At 42.0% G+C, this 18,048-nt stretch overlaps 1 protein-coding gene and 1 pseudogene across 1 annotated transcript in view; both read right to left on the bottom strand.

Moving 5' to 3' along the window:
* The window catches only part of LOC129151057 (natural cytotoxicity triggering receptor 3 ligand 1-like), a 46,427-nt gene that overhangs the window by 18,277 nt on the left and 10,102 nt on the right, over positions 1-18,048 (bottom strand). The window contains exons 3-4 of the mRNA XM_054724574.1: positions 16,980-17,294; positions 14,297-14,405 (exon numbers count right to left, since the gene is read on the bottom strand). Coding sequence (XP_054580549.1) covers positions 14,297-14,405; positions 16,980-17,294 — 424 coding nt within the window. The remainder of the gene's footprint in view (positions 1-14,296; positions 14,406-16,979; positions 17,295-18,048) is intronic.
* LOC129151107 (translin-associated protein X-like) lies at positions 1,398-12,391 on the bottom strand (annotated as a pseudogene).

Genomic DNA, 18,048 nt, shown 5'->3' with positions numbered 1-18,048 from the left:
TAAAAGAAGGTCTTGTTCAGTGGTCAGCAAACTCATTAGTCAACAGAGCCAAATGTCAACAGTACAATGATTGGAATTTCTTTTGAGAGCCAAATTTTTTAAACTTAAACTATATACGTAGGTACATTGTTATTAACTTAATTAGGGCACTCCTAAGCTGGCCTTTGCTAAAAACTCAAGGGGCCAAAGAGCCAAATGTAGCTCTCGAGCCGAAGTTTGCCAACCACTGGTCTAGTTAGAAGTGAATGAGAGACAAGATGGCTAGGTTTATATTTTTAATTGGAAGTTGAGGTATTATGTTGTTATTCAGGCAAAATACCTTAAAATAATCTTAAATACCATTCTTTGCTGAGTTTAAGATTTTATCCATATGGCTATAATGTGGGGTTGTTACTAAATGCAGTTCCTTAAAGGATTCCCCTACCCCCCAGTAATAGTAACTCAAAACAAAATTATAATAGGATTATACTTAAATTACGTATCTTTATCTTTGATTACAGAGAGGTTTAACATAATTATACATCATTGCTTTCCAAAGTTATAGTTCTCCAAAGTGAGGTTTTTAAAGTAAAAAAACCTCAATATTGTCTTGGGCTCATAGTATTTATGTATTAAGAAAGTTACTTCCTTATATGTGAAATGGTGACTTTCTGAAATGTGCTAGCAGAGAATTCGGGTAGGTTTTCTTTTATTTTTTATTTACTAAAGAAATAAATGTATTTTAGTTTATGAATAGACTATTTTTTCCAGGAAAACTAATATTCATAATTATGGGATGAGAATTACCTCTTAGAAGAGTAAAATAAAATGTAGGCATTAGATATTAAAATTATCTCAAAACTATTTTTTACATTGTAGCCTAATTAAAATAGTGCACATGCTTTCTGGAGGCGAGACTGGCAGCACAGATGGAGGTCTGGACAGGGCATCCCTTCTCTGCCTTCTCTCCCAGCTCCAGGCCTGCGTTTATCCATGTGAATGGTGCTTATAATGGGTCAGTTTACTTTAAAAACCTCACTTTGGAGAACCATAATGCTTTCCAAGATAAAAGTTAAACTTACTGAATTGTAAACAATTTCAGATAAGCAAGAGGTAGTTTTTAAAATTTTTTCAATTATACTTGAAATACGATATTATATTAGTTTCAGGTGTACAAAATAGTGATTTGACATTTATATAACTTACAAAGTGATCACCCTGATAAATCTAGTACCCACCTGATAGCAAGAGAGCGTTTTAATGAAGAAAACCTGAAAAGAGACTTGTAAAATATGTTCCAGTAGAAAAAACTGCAGGGCTGTGTGTGATCAGGAGCTGTGAGCCCCCGTGCTGATTTGTCCCTCCCGAAATTTTTTCTCTCCATTGCCCCATCAGCAGAGGCTGAAGTTCCAGGAAGATGATGAAGCATAAGCATCAGGGCCCTGCCAAGACCAGCAAGGGTCCGAGGGTCCTTAGCACTGTGCTTACATGGTCTTGCTCTTCCGTATCACCAGGTGCAGGGCCAGAGGTCTTCCTGCAATATGGAGCCAGAGAGTAGCTTATGAAAAATGTCCAATAATTAGGTATGTGAAGCTGTTAGCAGATGATTAGTTTTCATCAATATCTATCAAAATAAAGATTCAAGTCCAAAACTTGATATACTTGATAATGGGACCTATACAGTCTAAAAGGCACCGTGCTTGTTTGTTTATGGGAATCATATACAATAGCGTTTATCTGAGTTGTGCTTTATGTAGGGCACAAACTTACAGCTGTGCTACAGCTAGTGTACCTGTGGTTGAGGACACCTTTGTTGATTGGGCATCCTTTCATTTAAAAATAATTTTGATCAACCATGAAAGAGGAAAACCTAAATTATCTTTCCCTTCTCTATGTATAAAAAAAGATACTACAGCCCGGCTGGCGTAGCTCAGTGGTTGAGCTTCGACCTATGAACCAGGAGGTCACGGTTCAGGGTCAGGGCACATGCCTGGATTGCAGACTCGATTCCCAAAAGGGGGCGTGCAGGAGACAGCTGATCAATGATTCTCTCTCATCATTGATATTTCTTTTTTATTTTATTTTATTGATTTTTTACAGAGAGGAAGAGAGAGGGATAGAGAGTTAGAAACATCGATGACAGAGAAACATCGATCAGCTGCCTCTTGCACACCCCCTACTGGGGATGTGCCCGCAACCAAGGTACATGCCCTTGACCGGAATCGAACCCGGGACCCTTGAGTCCGCAGGCCGACGCTCTATCCACTGAGCCAAACCGGTTTCGGCTCATCATTGATATTTCTATCTCTCTCTCCCTCTCCCTTCCTCCCTGAACTCAATAAAAATATTTTTAAAAGATACTACAAAATCATTACAAAGACATTTACAGTCCTCTCCCTCCAAATATGTAAAAAAAGCAACATAGAGATATGTCAAGCAGCTAATAAAATGAGAATGTTGTTTTTCTGGATTTTGAAATATTTGTGCTAATTGTCAAGTTATAAAATTTGTAATTAGTGATTTCTGTTATTCTAAATAAATATTCACATATGTAAATATATATATATATATGTATATATACACAGACACATATACATACATATATATAACTAGAAACTACCATTGGTGTTCCCAACTGTGTTGACAATTATTGCTGAATTGTACAGCATAAGTTTTCTTTGGCAGCTTTTTATACTATCAATTAACACAAACGGACAACTAGACAACTATAAAGGTTTGTGCTAACTTAGTATTTCAAAACTTCATTATAATTATTTAAATGTAATTTCTTCTAGATGCTAAAATAGGAAAGTCTCCAAACATGCCTAATGTCAATATAATAGACAACAAAAAATTGCTAACTAATCACTACTAAAAGCTTTATAGTTGTATGTACAAGTATATAATTCAACAAAAACACCAATAAAAATATTACAATATTAATTCCAATTCTCTATCAGACTTTCTGTGATAAAGCACAAAAGTTAAATGTAGAAACTAACATCTGGGTTTCTGTCAATTTTTCTGGAAGGCTATTTCAAAGTGGCCTAGATTAGCCAGAATATAATGTGAATTCTTATCATATTGCCACATAACATTAAAGTATATCGATAACTTAGTAGTTTTAATTCTGTTCTATGGAATAAGCCTATTTTGGAGGCTTGGCACAATATTACCAAGAAATTTAACAAAAAGCTCAAGTCCAAGTATATAACTAAAAAGTCTTTTCTATATATTACAAAATCATCAACTTAAATTATAAATGGCTCCCACTAATTACTACCACTCAAAATTCACACAAAGTAAAGTGAAACGGGTGGCAGAAAGTGCTGGCACATTCACATTGCAGAGACAAGTGATAGGGTTTAGCCAGCAAAAATTCAAATAGGCATATATGTAAACATTTGAATGCCACCTTTCATGAGTAAGACACGGAAAATGATTCATTTGATCATTTTACGTACAGCTTGTATAGAATTCAAAACAAGTAAAACTGAAAATTTCCTACGTAAAAGCCACAATAAAGTCAAATAAAATACCAAATAATGGTCTTACAAACTGGTCTGGGAATTTCTGAGCCTCTGACTTTCAAGGTGTAACAGGCATTCTCCACTTTGGCCTAGCTCTGTTTCAAGGTATACAGCTTCTTAGAAACCTCATAAGGTCCGGTATTGCCAATGAATGAAAACCCATCATAAACCTGACATAAGAACTGGCTCACTCCAAAGGGGGTGTCAATGTCCCCATTGCCCACACTGTTAATACACATCGGCATCAACTCACCAGTTAGATCAGCCACTCCCAGGAGGTAATCAACAGGGGTGATTTTCAGTCTCCAAGTACCAAATTCTTTATCGTGAGCATTGAGCATCGAAAGAGGGCTGTCGTAAGCCGCCCATTGTCCTCTGATTGAGACATTGGTAGCTGAAGCCACTTCCGCCTGTCAATCTTATGTAAATCCTTGCTGGGTGGCTATTATTGGAATTTCCTGCCTCTATGGGTGGATCCAAAGTTTTAATAAAAGGGATAGCAAGGCCAGAGCAGTGAGTAGTCCTCTCTTGGACTTCCACCTGGCCCACAAGCCCAAATTAATACTTTTCTAGTCTCTTTCATTTGTGTGCGGCCTCCTTCAGAACCGGATCCCTGAACCTGAACCCTAAACCTGAACCCTGAACCACGCGGGACGTGAAAGGGGTTCCCACTGAGGGCTTCTATCCTCCAGTCTCAGATGATGAGTTGTCCCTCCTCTTGTTTTGAGGTTAACTCTTTTAAATGACCTTGACCCATCTCCTCCCACCTCTTCCAGGACCTTGCTTCATAAGGGGTATGCCCTTGGGCTAGTTATTTCATCTCTCTAAACCTCAGTTTCCTCAAACTCTTATTTTCTTTCCCATTGTCTTCGGTTGTAAATACCAGTTGTTTATTAATTTCATCCATACTGATAAGTGATCGTGTTTTAATAAAGTGTTGAAAAGAGATGGCCTCCACATATTCCTAAAATCCTGTCATAAGTCCGGTGGTAATGGCGCTATGGAATTAATGCATCTCTTCTCCCAAGAGCTCCTGGGCCACCTGCAGTATCTTTTGTCTGACACCATCTAATTTAATTTCTGACTCAGTCAATATTTCCTCCATATCAGGAACACTTGTAATCCTATGGAGCAGAAAAATTATCCTTTACTTTCTACAGTTACATCCCAACTAAGTTTCACAAGTCTCTCATATTTGTCATGTCTTGCATCAAGTTCCTGCTTGAAATGATTTGAAGGCCACCATCATGGGTGACAATGCATTAACATCCTACCCTTCTCTCCTCTGGTTGTGGGGAAAATTGTCATGCTTCCTTTTCCTGAACCCTCCCAATCCTTCTTTGTTGCTCACGACCTCACAGCCTACAGCGAGTCTCCTAGAGACAGAGGGCCTTGGACCTGGTGGAGTGCATGAGGCAGCGGGGCGGGGTTGGGAGGGGGGGGGGGGAGAGAGCCTGCCAGGACCCTTTGACATGTCCCAAGAGCGGAGCTGGAAGTCGCTTCCGGCTTATCATTGCCTTCTTGAGTCCAGGTGATTTTGAGAATATTTTTATTAACACTGGGACAGTGGAACAAAGGAAGGACTCAGGGTAGGAGAAGCAACAGGAGAGAGCCTAGGCAGTGCTCTGCTTTGGCTCTCTAGAAAGATTATAGGAAAGAAGTGAGCCAAGGTGGGACTGCTTCGCTCACTGGAAAGTCAGAGAAAAGGGGCCTTGGATACAGGTTCTGGGGGTTAGCCTGGAAGGAGCTGCTGCTGCCTGCTGCTCCCCTGGTTGCAAGTCTCTGCGGGGACCCATGGTGTTTAGGAGAAAGAAAGGCCCCAAGACTATGACTCTGAAATGGTATTGTTTTGTAAACAATCCATTCTTTCAATATTGTCAAATTTGTCTTTTTGCCCAAAAAATTTACAACAAATATTACATATTGTGCTCATTTTACATTTACTATAATTAAAAATGAACCTATACAAATGACCTTAGCAACAATATTTCAACAAAAATTCCAACAAATATTGCACTAAAAGAATTTTCACAACACATAGTCAATAAATGAATTAAAATATAAACGTATATAAGGTCTCTGTGTCTTTCTGATTATCAATTAAAATCCAATTATTTCTTTATAGTTTAAAAAACAGTGCAATTACCTAAATAAGCCAAGAAAAATTAAGCCTTCCTGATTACCCCTAACCACTTCTGCCTGCCAGCCTGATAATCCCCTAACAACTCCCTTGCCAGCCTGATTGATGCCTAATTGCTCCCCTGCCAGCCTGTTTGCCCCTAACTGCCCTCCCCTGCAGACCTGGTCACCCCTAACTGCCCTCTTCTGCAGGCCTGGTCCCCCCCAAATGCTCTCCCCTGCAGGCGTGGGTCCCCACAAACTGCCCTTCCCTACCGGCCCGGTCACCCCCAACTTCCCTCCTCTGCCAGCCTGGTCCCTCCCAACTGCCCTGCCCTGTTGGCCTGATTACCCACAACTGCCCTCCCTTGCCATCCTGGTCCCTCTCAACTGCCCTCCCCTGCTGGCCATCTTGTGGTGGCCATCTTGTGTCCACATGGGGACAGGATCTTTGACCACATGGGGGCAGCCATCTTGTGTGTTGGAGTGATGGTCAATTTGCATATTACTCTTTTATTAGATAGGAAAGAGGCCTGCTGCATGGGTGGGGGCCAGCTGGTTTGCCCTGAAGGGTGTCCCGGATCAGGGTGGGGTTTCCCTTGGGGCGTGGGGTGACCTGGGCAAGGGGCCTGTGGTGGTTTGCAGGTTGGCCACGCCCCACCGGTGACACAAGCGGAGGCCATGAGATTGGGATTTATTTATCTTCTACAATTGAAATTTTGTAGCCCAGAGCAGAGCCAAGACTTCTATTCACTCTGTGGCGGCAGCCATTTCTGTTAGGATTTATTTATCTTCTATAATTGAAACTTTGTAGCCTGGACTGCAGGCCTGGGCCAGCCAGAGTGTGCAGAAAGCTTGGCTTCCTCCATCGCCAGGAAACCCAAGCATTCCTCCTGCTCTCTTCGTGGCTGCAGCCATCTTGGTTGGGTTAATTTGCATACACACTCCTGATTGGCTTGTGGGGATGGCTTGTGAGTATAAGAGAGTGATGGTTAATTTGCATATTACTCTTTTATTATATAGGATAATTGAAACTTTGTAGCCTTAAGCAGAGGACTGGGCCAGCCAGGGCAGGAGGAAAGCTTGGCTTCTTCCATCTCTGGGTGCAACTCAAGCCTCCTCCTCCCTCCAGCTCTGTGGCTGCCATCATTTTTGTTGGGATTCATTTATCTTCTATCATTGAAACTTTGTGGCATTGAGTGGAGGCCTCAGCCAGCAAGGACAGGCAGAAAGCTTGGCTTCCTCCATTACCAGGCAAACCCAACCTCCCTCCTGCTCTCTGTGGTCACAGCCATCTTGGTTGGGTTTATTTGCATATTTAATCCTGATTGGCTGGGAGGTGTGGCTAGTGGGTGTAGCAGAGGTATGGTCAATTTGCATATTACTCTTTTATTAAATAGGATATACTTATACACAGATTTAAAATAGAGGGGAAAAGAGAGGGAAAGAAGTAAATGTAGAAGAATGAAAATCATCCCATAATTCTGCCTCTTTTGTGCCTTTCTTCAGGTCTCTCAGGGTCTGACCAGCATACTTATATCTGAGTTTAGTAACCCTTCGATGCCTTTTTTTCTACATCATAGATTCTCTTCCAATCAATAGTATCCAATTACTGTTACCTATGTTTTATATCTAATATTTTCAACTTCCTATAAAAAGACCCCATTTGTGATTTTCCCCACCTAATTATATTTTATTTATTTTTCCCCTTGCATTATTGTATCACAATCTCTACAAAATTATATTTTCTTTTACTAAATTTATAAAAATGTCCTCTGCCTTACTACTTTTCTCCAAAGGGTGCCATTTTCTTTCAACCACTATGAACACCTTTGGACTACTTCCTACTATTGCCATGTGCCTCCTTCCACTTTGAGATTTATTGTTTGATCTCACTATATTCTCAGAGCAGGCACCAAACACATCAACGCTGCGATCCCCACAGGGCACCACTAACGGCCACTCTAACTCACCCTCAGGTGGGAGTTCAGCTATGGGGAGTCTGTTCTATTCATCCCTCTAAACCAGGGACTTTCAACCTTTTTCATCTCATGGCACATATAAACTAAATTCTGCAATACACCAAAAAATATACTACATTGTCTATTTGACACACAAAAATAGGTATAATTTTGATTCATTCACACCAGACAGCTATTGTTATGTTGGCTGTTGTCATTTGACAATCTAAGGGGAAAGATTAGCGCCCCTGACTAAATAGTTAGAAATTGTATGTTTTAAAAATTCTTGGGGCACACAGGTTGAAAATTACTGCTCTAAGCCAAGAGAATCCAAGTTAAGTTATGCCTGTGTGCTAATTGCACCAGTCCTGAGGGATCTAACACTTGTTTCTGAGTCATTACTCCATCCAGTAGAGATGGGAACAGGGCTTCTCTGCCCCACAAAGGGCCTAAAGTACAGCTGTACATCCCTGTTAACTGCATTCAGAACCACACTGTGTGTTACCCATGACCAGCACCTGCATGAGACCCTCCACAGCCCTGTCAGCCTGTCCTGGCTGAGGCGCCCCTACTTCTATCCAATTAGGAATAGCATCAGCCACCTTGGGCCAGTCACAGAAAATAAGGCAAGGGCCGAACACACCAACTATCAGGTCCTCCCCTAAGAACAGACTAGAACTGTACAGAGGAAGCCTCTCCTCTAGATCTAATTAATGATCAAGCCCATGATTCACAGCCCAACCTCACAGCCTGGATCTTCCTTGGTTATCAATCCTATGTAATAAAAGCCCAGTGACCAAATGGCAGAATGACCAGAATGACCCGTTGATTAGTTGTTATGACGTACACTGACCACCAGGGGGCAGGTGCTCAATGCAGGAGTTACCCCTGGTGGTCAATGTGCTACCACAGTGGTAGCGCAGCTGGGCTGACCTGGGATGAGTAGCTGCTCCCACTGCAAACACCCTCCTCCTCGCCCCTCCCCCACCTCTTCCAGACACCCCCAGGCCTCTCAGCGCCACCAGGCTCACAGAGCTGACCCCGGAGGCAGGTTCCTGGCTGCCGCAGGACTGAGGCCTACTCCACTGCCTCTCAGTGCTATTGTCTCTGGGCCCAGCCTGAACTGGTCCCTGGAGAGGCGAGTGCTCTGGCTCCACGGAAGATGCCGGACCAGAGACAGCAGCTGCTCAGAGTGCGGGTCCACAGCCAGGGGATGAGAGGTGCTCCCACACCGGGCCTATCCTCACAGGCCACACCCCAACAGTGCACAAATCCTGTGCACCGGGCCTCTAGTATGGTATATTGATTAAAAAATCCAAGCTCCACTCTTTACTAATCATGAGATAGGGGATAAGTCACTTATTTTCTATCAAAGAATAACTCAGCCATTAATAAAGGGGAATATTTTTATTCATATACTAAAATGTACAGATTGAATTTACTGAACATAAATAGAATATGAAATGGAAACTGGACACAATCTGCAGCCAGTAAATATTGCTTTCCCCCACCCCCTTTTTTATTTGAGGTATAATTGACATATATTATATGAGATTCAAGTGTACAGGATAAAATTTGATATTTTTATGTATTGCTAAATAATGACCACAATAAATCTAATTTAAATTCATCACCATACAGTTACAAATATTTTTCTTATGATGACCTTTTAAGATTTACTTTTAGCAACTTTCAAATATGCAATACAGCATTATTAACTCGAGTCACTGTGCTATCACATCCCCATGAGTTATTTAAAATTCAAAGTCCAGCGGAAACTGGTTTGGCTCAGTGGATAGAGCGTCGGCCTGCGGAATGAAGGGTCCCGGGTTTGATTCCGGTCAAGGGCATGTACCTTGGTTGCTGGCACATCCCCAGTGTGGGGTGTGCAGAAGGCAGCTGATCCATGTTTCTCTCTCATCGATGTTTCTAACTCTCTATCCCTCTCTCTTCCTCTTTGTGAAAATTCAATAAAATATATATTTTTTAAAATATAAATAAATAAAACTCAAAGTCTGTACCTTCTGATCCCCTTCACCCATTTCTCCCCCTTCTTGTCCCCAACCACAAGCAACCACCCATCTGTTCTCTGTATCTATGAGCTCATTGGGGCGGGTGCGGGGGGAGGGGGGGGTGAGGGTACTTTTTTAGATTCACATATAAGTGAGATCATACATAGCTTTCTCTTATTTCACTTAAAATACTGCCCTTAAGGTCCATCATGTTGTCACGAATTACAAGATTTCCTTTTTTTATGCCTAAATAATATTCCATTGTGTGCACAGTAATATGCCTCATTATGATGTTTCGAGGAACAATGGACTAATCACTTATACAACAGTGAACCCATAAGCTCATAGTGGAGCTAAAAACCTCCTCTCACCTGGGGAGTCACAGCCATCCTAACATTGTAGCACAATGCGTTATTCACAGGTGTGTGGTGATGCTGGTGTAAACAAACTACTGTGCTGCCAGTCATACAAAAGTGTATATAATTATGCACAATACAAAATACTTGATAACGATAATAAACGATTGTTCCTGGCTCATGTATTTACTATGCTATACTTTTATTGCACTTTTTGTAATCCTCACCTGAGAATATGTTTTTATTGATTTTAGAGAGAAACATGGATGTGGGAGAGAAACATTGATTGGTTAACTCCTGTACCTGCCCAAACCAAGGATCAAACCTGCAACCTATGTATGTGCCCTGACCAGGAATGGAACCCACAACCTTTTTGGTGTATGGGACAACACTCCAGCCAACTGAGCCACCTGGCCAGGGCCTTTTACTGCTATTTTAGAGTGTACTCTTTCTAGGTATAAAAATACATTTTCTGAAAAGCAGTATGTGGAGTTACACTAGCAGCAGCCTAGCCTGTGGACTGTATGTCTTGATATCATTTTCTCTTCTGCTTGATTTGGTCTCATATTGTTTTATGATTTTAGTATAGTCTGACTTTACAGGAGCAATAGGCTACTAGTATACCATCTAGGTTTGTGTAAGTATAATAAATGATGTTAATGCAACAATGAAATTGCCTAGCAATATATTTCTCAGAATGCATCCCCTTTGTTAAGTGGCACATGACTGTGTGTATAGGAGTGTATCACATTTTCTTTATCCACTCATCCATCGATGACACAAGTTGCTTCCATGTCTTGGCTATTGTAAGTAATGGTGCAATAAAGATGGAGGTATGGATAATTTTTCAAGTTAGAATTTTCCTTTCCTTCAGATAAATACCCAGAAGTAAAATTGCTGGATCATATGGTAGTTCCATTTTTAATTTTTTTGGAACTTCATATGTAAATTATTTTGGAACTTCAATATAAATGGCTGCACCCATTTATATTCCCACCAACAGTACCCAAGTCTTCCCTTTTGATCACATCCTTGCCACTACTTTTTATTTCTTGTCTTTTTGATAGTAGACATTCCAAGAGGCATGAGGTGATTTGACTTGCATTGTTTTGACTTGCATTTAACTGAAGATTAATGATGTTAAGCACCTTTTTATACCCATGCTGGCCATTTGTATATCTTCTTTGGAAAGTGTTGCTTTCTCCTGTTCTTGGAAAGAGATGATTGGCCAGAGGCTATCCAGGAGGGCAGCTTGAACAGTATACTCTTGAGGAGGCTCTGGCAGTCATCAGGAAAAGTAAGTCAGTTACTTACACGTTCTCTGAGAAAGCGTGTGGTTTCTGTTATCTGTCTGTGTAAGAACTGCCGATTTTCCAGTGCTGCTCCAACTGAAGACATCATGAATGCACCTCAGTGAAAGCACCGAGTTTCAATTCTTCAGGCTTTTCTTGTGGTAGTTCATGTCTTCTGGGAAGCCGTTTTCTAGCTATGTTAGAAATAGGAGAGAGTTATTGGGAGTAGTACCTATGAAAGAGGGCACAGAAGTAGGTGAGGGAAGCCTTTAGATCAGTGGTTCTCAACCTTTCTAATGCCGCGACCCTTTAATACAGTTCCTCATGTTGTGGTGACCCCCAACCATAAAATTATTATCGTTGCTACTTCAAAACTGTAATTTTGCTACTATTATGAATCATAATGTAAATATCTGTGTTTTCCGATGGTCTTAGGTGACCCTGCTAGCGGTTCTCAACCCGTGGGTCACGACATGTAAATATCTGTGTTTTCCAATGGTTCTAGGCGACCCTGCTAGCAGTTCTCAACCTGTGAGCCTAAGACCATCGGAAAACACAGATAATTGCATTACGATTCATAACAGTAGCAAAATTACAGTTATGAAGTAGCAACAAAAATAATTTTATGGTTGGGGGTCACCACAACATGAGGAACTATATTAAAGGGTCACGGCATTAGAAAGGTTGAGAACCACTGCTTTAGATCATGATGTAGATCTGATATCTGTGAAGGGAGGAAGGAGAAAGGATTGGGAAGCAAGAGTTTCAGATTATAGTGCATCTCTGAGGAAGTCTCGGCCACTCCAACAGAGAGCTCCAAAGACTCCTGCTTTGTTCAGGCACTGGCTGGACCTCCTTGGGGTGAGGATAGCAGCAGATTCCTGAGATGGCACAGGTAGAACATGTGACCTGGGTGCATGCTTCATAGCAGACTCTCTCACAGCTCTAGAGCAACCACTTTGGGTCAAAACTCAGCTCTCCAAGGAGCTGTATCAGTTAGCTTTCGCTATATAACAAGCAAGCCTAAAACAGTGGCTTTAAAAGAATAAATATTTATTTCTCACACATTCGCGAGTTGACCCTGTTGATGGTGATGATCTCAGCTAGATTTGTTCCCATGTCTAGGAACTGGATGACTGTCATCTAATCTATAGCTGGTTCTCAAAAAAAAAAAAAGTGGTTTTGGTCAATGTCCTCCCATTATAATGTTGATGAGATGCCATAGGAACTTGCCTCTTGTTTATATCAAATAGCCTATAGTAAAATTAGCTTTATTACATGTCGTTTTGTTTAAAGTTGCAGAAATTAGGCATGATGTTAGGTGAGGTCTTACTGTAGACTGACCTCCTCTAGAGCAACTAGCACTGGCTTCAGTGTCTCTCGTCTCCCCTCAGGCTAGCTTAGAAGTGTCCTCCTCTCACTGATGTCAGCACAAAAGAAAGCAAATGGAAATACACAAGGCCTCTTTCACTTCTGTCTCATTCTATTGGCCAGTGCAAGCCACAAGGTTGAGCCCTATGTTAAGGGGCAGCCCATGATTGGAGGGCACTGAAAAGTTACATGGCCTCTCATCATTGATGTTTCTGTCTATCTCTCCTTCTCCCTTCCTCTCTGAAATCAATAAAAATATATATTTTTTAGTTACATGGCAAAGGATAAATATTAGGGAAGGTTGGAGGCCTGGAGCCTTCATTACAAACCACGACAGAATCCAGAATGCTTATGAAGGCTTTAGCAGTCTCTTTTTTCAATGTGAAATGTCTGCTAACAGTGACAGTACTAGATATCAGAAGCCAGAGCAAGGCCAGAAATATGAGAACATTCACAAGTATCATTCAAAAGAATCATCCGAAAATCACTTTATATCCAGTTTTCTCATTGGCCTAAGTCCAATCAGAAGAAAATGTCCCATCCTAGCTGGTTTGGCTCATTGCATAGAGCACTGGCCTGTGGACTGACGGGTCCTGGGTTCAATTCCAGTCAAGGGCATATGCCTGGGTTGTGGGCTTGATTCCCAATTCAGGGTGTGCAGGAGACAGCCAATCAATGTTACTTGCCCATTATTGATGTTTCTATCTCTCTCTCCCTTCCTCTCTGAAGTCAATAAAAAAATTTTTTTTAAAAAGAAGAAAATGTCCCAAGAATCAGTTGACCAACTTTGGATAAAAGGCCTTTTTTCTTGATTGATTATTCTAATTTTCCTAAAGCATTTCTTTGTTGTTGTTTTTTAGTTGGCTAAACAAGTTTATTTGTAAATTTAGTCAACATACATAATTGACCTAAAAACTTCAATAGAAGGATAAATTTTAAAAACCACTTAGAAGACCAGTTCTATAAAGTGATTTCCCCTGGACCATACACCAGCATTTCTAATGAGATGTATTAGCTATTGCACAGATTCTGCCTTGGAGGCCCGCCCTACCCCCCCCACCCTCAAAAAAAAAAAAAAAATGAGGGCAATTTAGTATCTAGAACCATTTTAAGCAACATGTTTACACTTGTCTGTTAGACTTCTTTACCTCAGCTCTTTTATTTGCTGTTTTGACCACAGTCAAGATAAATGTTTGGAAACCTGTCTTAGTTTGGAAACACCAATGAGGGCTAGAAATTCTTGATTTAATGGTGAAATCTGGTTGTAAGCTATCCCTTTAAGCTGTTAACAAAATGTGAGCACCTGGGGAAGGAATTCCCCTCTCTGAGCTGTGGTTCTATGTGTGAGAACAACATTGCAGCCCATACACAGTTCAGAGGCCTGGCCTGAACAAATACAGTGAGGTCTGGTTCACAGTGAGACTGCATGTCAGGAAGAGGCAGAGGGGCCTTACAGTGCAGCTCCCCAGAGTCGCAGCTACCACAGATGGATCTAATGAGAACGCTCTTCCCTGACACAGCATCAGAAAAAGCCACACACACACACACACACCACACTCAGATTCCTCTGGCATCGATCCTGAGAACTCTCAAATATCACCCACTGACAAAGGCCCCTGAACTCCCAGAGCCAAGTCCAAAACACAGGGTTAAACTTTGCTTTGTCATCTCCCTTACCTTTTTTTGAAACAACGAATCCATCCAATGATTGCTGCTGCTACTACAATATAAATACCAGTAATAATACAAATCGCAGTAGTTTCCCAGGCATATCCCATCTCAGATCCTGCAGAAAGAGGAGGGAAACGTTAAAAGGAAACCTACGGGCAGGGGCCAAAGTGACCACACAACCACTGCTAAGGTATCTGTGGTGGTGTGTCATTTCCCTGTCATAGATATGACCACCAATCCTCTGCCACACTTCTTGTTATTCCTATCACATACACCTCCACACATCAAATAGTGTGTTTAGCACCTTCCAGAAATACAGGGCAATATGGAACACCACCTACCACATATGTATGCCGTGCACATGTCCAAAGCTTCCACACTACACCATCTTACATCACTATACACTGCTATATATTGACTAGCTGTGTCCCCCAAAATTCATACGTTGAAATAGTAATGTGATGGTATTAGGAGGTGGAGCTTTGGGGATATCATTAGGTCGTGAGGGAGGAGCCCTCGTGAATAATTAGTGCCCTTATATAAGAGGCCCTAGAGATTCCCTCATCCCCACCACCATGTGAGGACACAAGGAATCTGTGACCCAGAAGGAAGCCCTCACCCAGCCATGCTGGCACACGGATCTCAGACTTCCAGCCTCCAGAACTGTGAGAAATAAAGCTGTTGATTATAAGCCACCCAGTCTGTGGCAATTTATTATAGCAGCCACAAGTCCCCAACACAAATCTCTTTTATTAGACTAGAGTAAGGTGACCAGACGTCCCGCTTTTGGCGGGACAGTCCCAATTTTTAACAATTTGTCCCGCGTCCCGCGGCGTTTTAAAAAAGTCCCGATTTTTTGAAAGAATGCACGACAAGCTAGGGAACGGCGGGAGAACGGGAAGGGAATATACGGTTTTCGGGGGCCATGTGGCTATTTAGCCAGGATATGAGTTTTATATGATTTTTGTTAATTTTATAATGTTAAACTTTCATAATAACAAATAATTGTTGAGAACTGATTATCGAGAACTGCTTATCAAAGTTCGCATTATTGATCAGTTGTTAGAATTCGACCACCATTGTTTGGACTTAATGAACAATGGCATTTTTTGGGATTGGCAACGACAAAAACATTTTGTAACTGTCTCTCAGACGATACACATCGTATTGCGTGCTAGTAAGCTAGTTAAACAAGTGATGTCATTACAAATCAGCTATTCAGATAATTTAGGTAAGTAATTTATTTATTTATTTCATAAATACATAAATTTTCTTGAATTTAGCAGACAGTACTTGTATTATTTATATTTTTTATTGGCGGCAAAAAGTCTAGCGCCGGCCTTGAAAGCGACACTTACGACTTACGGCAAATTCATGACCTTTTAAACAACGACAGCAATCTACTAAAAAAAAATTCACTCAAATGAGAAATATGACAAAGAATAAAATAATACTATACATAATTTTTTATTTTTTATATTTGTAAATTGTACTTAAGTTGAAATTTTTAAAAATATACTACAATACTATTTTGCCTTCTATGAAAATTTTTGTTGCTCCATATAGACCAAATTTTTAATCAAGAACTCCCCTCCCCTCCCCCCACCCCCTCCCCCCGGTCAATGGTGTCCCGCTTTACGAATGTTAAAATCTGGTCACCTTATACTAGAGGCCCAGTGCACACAAAATCATACGCGGGCAGCTCGCTTCTGCTTGCCTCAGCTGGCTGGCCAGCCCTTCACTGCCAGTAGATCATGCCCCACCCCTCTGTCTCCCCCCCCTTCCTCCCCACCAGCCAATGCTCATTTGGTTGTGACAGCATTATGGTGTGACAGCCATGGGCCTTTTATATGAGAGATTATACACATAAAGCATATTTCAATTCCTTATTTCCCATTCCTCAATTCCATATTCTACACACACCACACTCATACACAACCCTGGCCCTTGCTTCCAAAAACAATTCCTCTCTCCCTCCAGGGCCACGCGAGGCCCCATCTGGCAAAACCAGTCAGCCCCTGCCTCCCTAATCCCTCTCAGCTCTAGGCAGATGCATTTGACCTGCAGGGTTAACCACACCAAGGACCAGAGCCATGACCATGGAAACCAAGATATGAGCTCAATTAACCCCACCCCACCAGCAGGGGGTGATCTGTAGTGAGCTGTATTATCTTAAGCTCAGGATCTAGTGTGCCTGGGGAAAGGCCTTGGCATTTGCAGGACTCCCTACTATGGACTCCCCAGCTTGGGCACAGAACTACTGATTTGACCTCTACCAGCCAACAGTTTGCAGTGGCCCTGGAGCCTGGCCAGAAGAGTTGCTGGTAGGGTTGGGTCTCTGGCCCCTGATAGACCCCTATCCTCAGGGGGCATGGACAGGATCCTATCCCCTTTCTCCTCGTAGCTGACAGGCTTCCTATTCCAGGTCATGTAGACCTCCCAGCTCCTTAAGCTGCCATAAGTTAACAGCAACCCTGAGGACTCTTGTCACCACTCTCCACCTATTAGGCCATCCACCCTGGCGTAGGGACCTAGTCTGGACTGCTGACTCTGGGGCTGAAGTAGGCCAAACCAAGCTTTCTCTCCTTCCCCATTAGCCCCCATCTTGGCCTGGACTAACTGGGAACCTGAGTGTTACGTTATACCCCCTCAAGGTGAAGAGTAAGGGAAACGTTTAGAGGATGCTTACCTCTCTGAAACTGGGTGAAGTTCAATCTGCAGAAGGTGGACAAGGATATGTGACTTATCATACATTGGCAGGTGGTCACATTGTGTCCCAGCCTCAAAAGGCTGGTGATGTTAAATGTGCCGTCTTCATTCTTGATGGCTGGACCAGTGGTGATACCTTCAGAAATCTCCTGGCCCTGGGGATTCTCCTGGGTCCATGTATACCATATTATGATAATGTTCTCTGGGTAGAACCCATGTGCCTTACACAAAATATATTTGTTGCCATCATCTTTCACGATGGCTTGCTCTTGAAACAAGATGCACTCTGGGGAAGCTGCCAGGGAAGAGAAGTCATGATTTGAGGGTAGGTTGGGACTAGCCTATTATCAGTTCAAAGCCTGACCCATAGCAAGCCTTCAGGAAGGGTGAGTGAGGCGAATGAGATTCTGCTTAGACTAAGTAATCCCAGTGCCAATGTGATGCTGATAGACCATGACCCTGACTCCCACAGCCATTTTGTAAAGCAGAGTTTCTTAAGCCACTTGGTGTCATAGACACCTCTGAGAATGGGAGCAAAGCTTTGGAACACTGCTGTGATAGAAACCGCTGTCCATTCTTCAATGACACATCCAAATTAAAGCTATATCTCCCAACCTCCACTTCAGCTGGTGTAGCCATGTGAACTCAGGGACTACTAGTTCAGATAGAATCAGAAGTAGGAAGAGCAACCTCAAGGAAGTACCCTTAAAGAACAAGGGTCTTTAAAGAAAAGCACTATTGTTGGAGACCGGGTGTAAGCTGGCACGGTCCTTGCACCCGGAGGGACTAGCAAGGCTGTCCTCTACCCACACAGTTTTCCCAGGCTTGTTTGGATGGCGATTATCAGTAGAATGAGAGCAACCCTTTCATGGCTTACCAAGAAGTCTGTAACTATTTACTGAGATTTTCGGTACTGAGAATCTGCCTGATTTGCTGTACCAAGAATTTGTCCTTCTGCTCTGTCTCTCCCTTAGAGATTAAGAGGAACAAAGAGTACATTCCTCTTCACAGACCTCCTAATCAGTGTTTTGTGTATAAAAGGCATTACA

The sequence above is a fragment of the Eptesicus fuscus genome, chromosome 13 (assembly GCF_027574615.1).
Source record: "Eptesicus fuscus isolate TK198812 chromosome 13, DD_ASM_mEF_20220401, whole genome shotgun sequence".
Lineage (NCBI taxonomy): Eukaryota > Metazoa > Chordata > Mammalia > Chiroptera > Vespertilionidae > Eptesicus > Eptesicus fuscus.
This window is presented reverse-complemented; position numbering and strand designations above follow the sequence as displayed.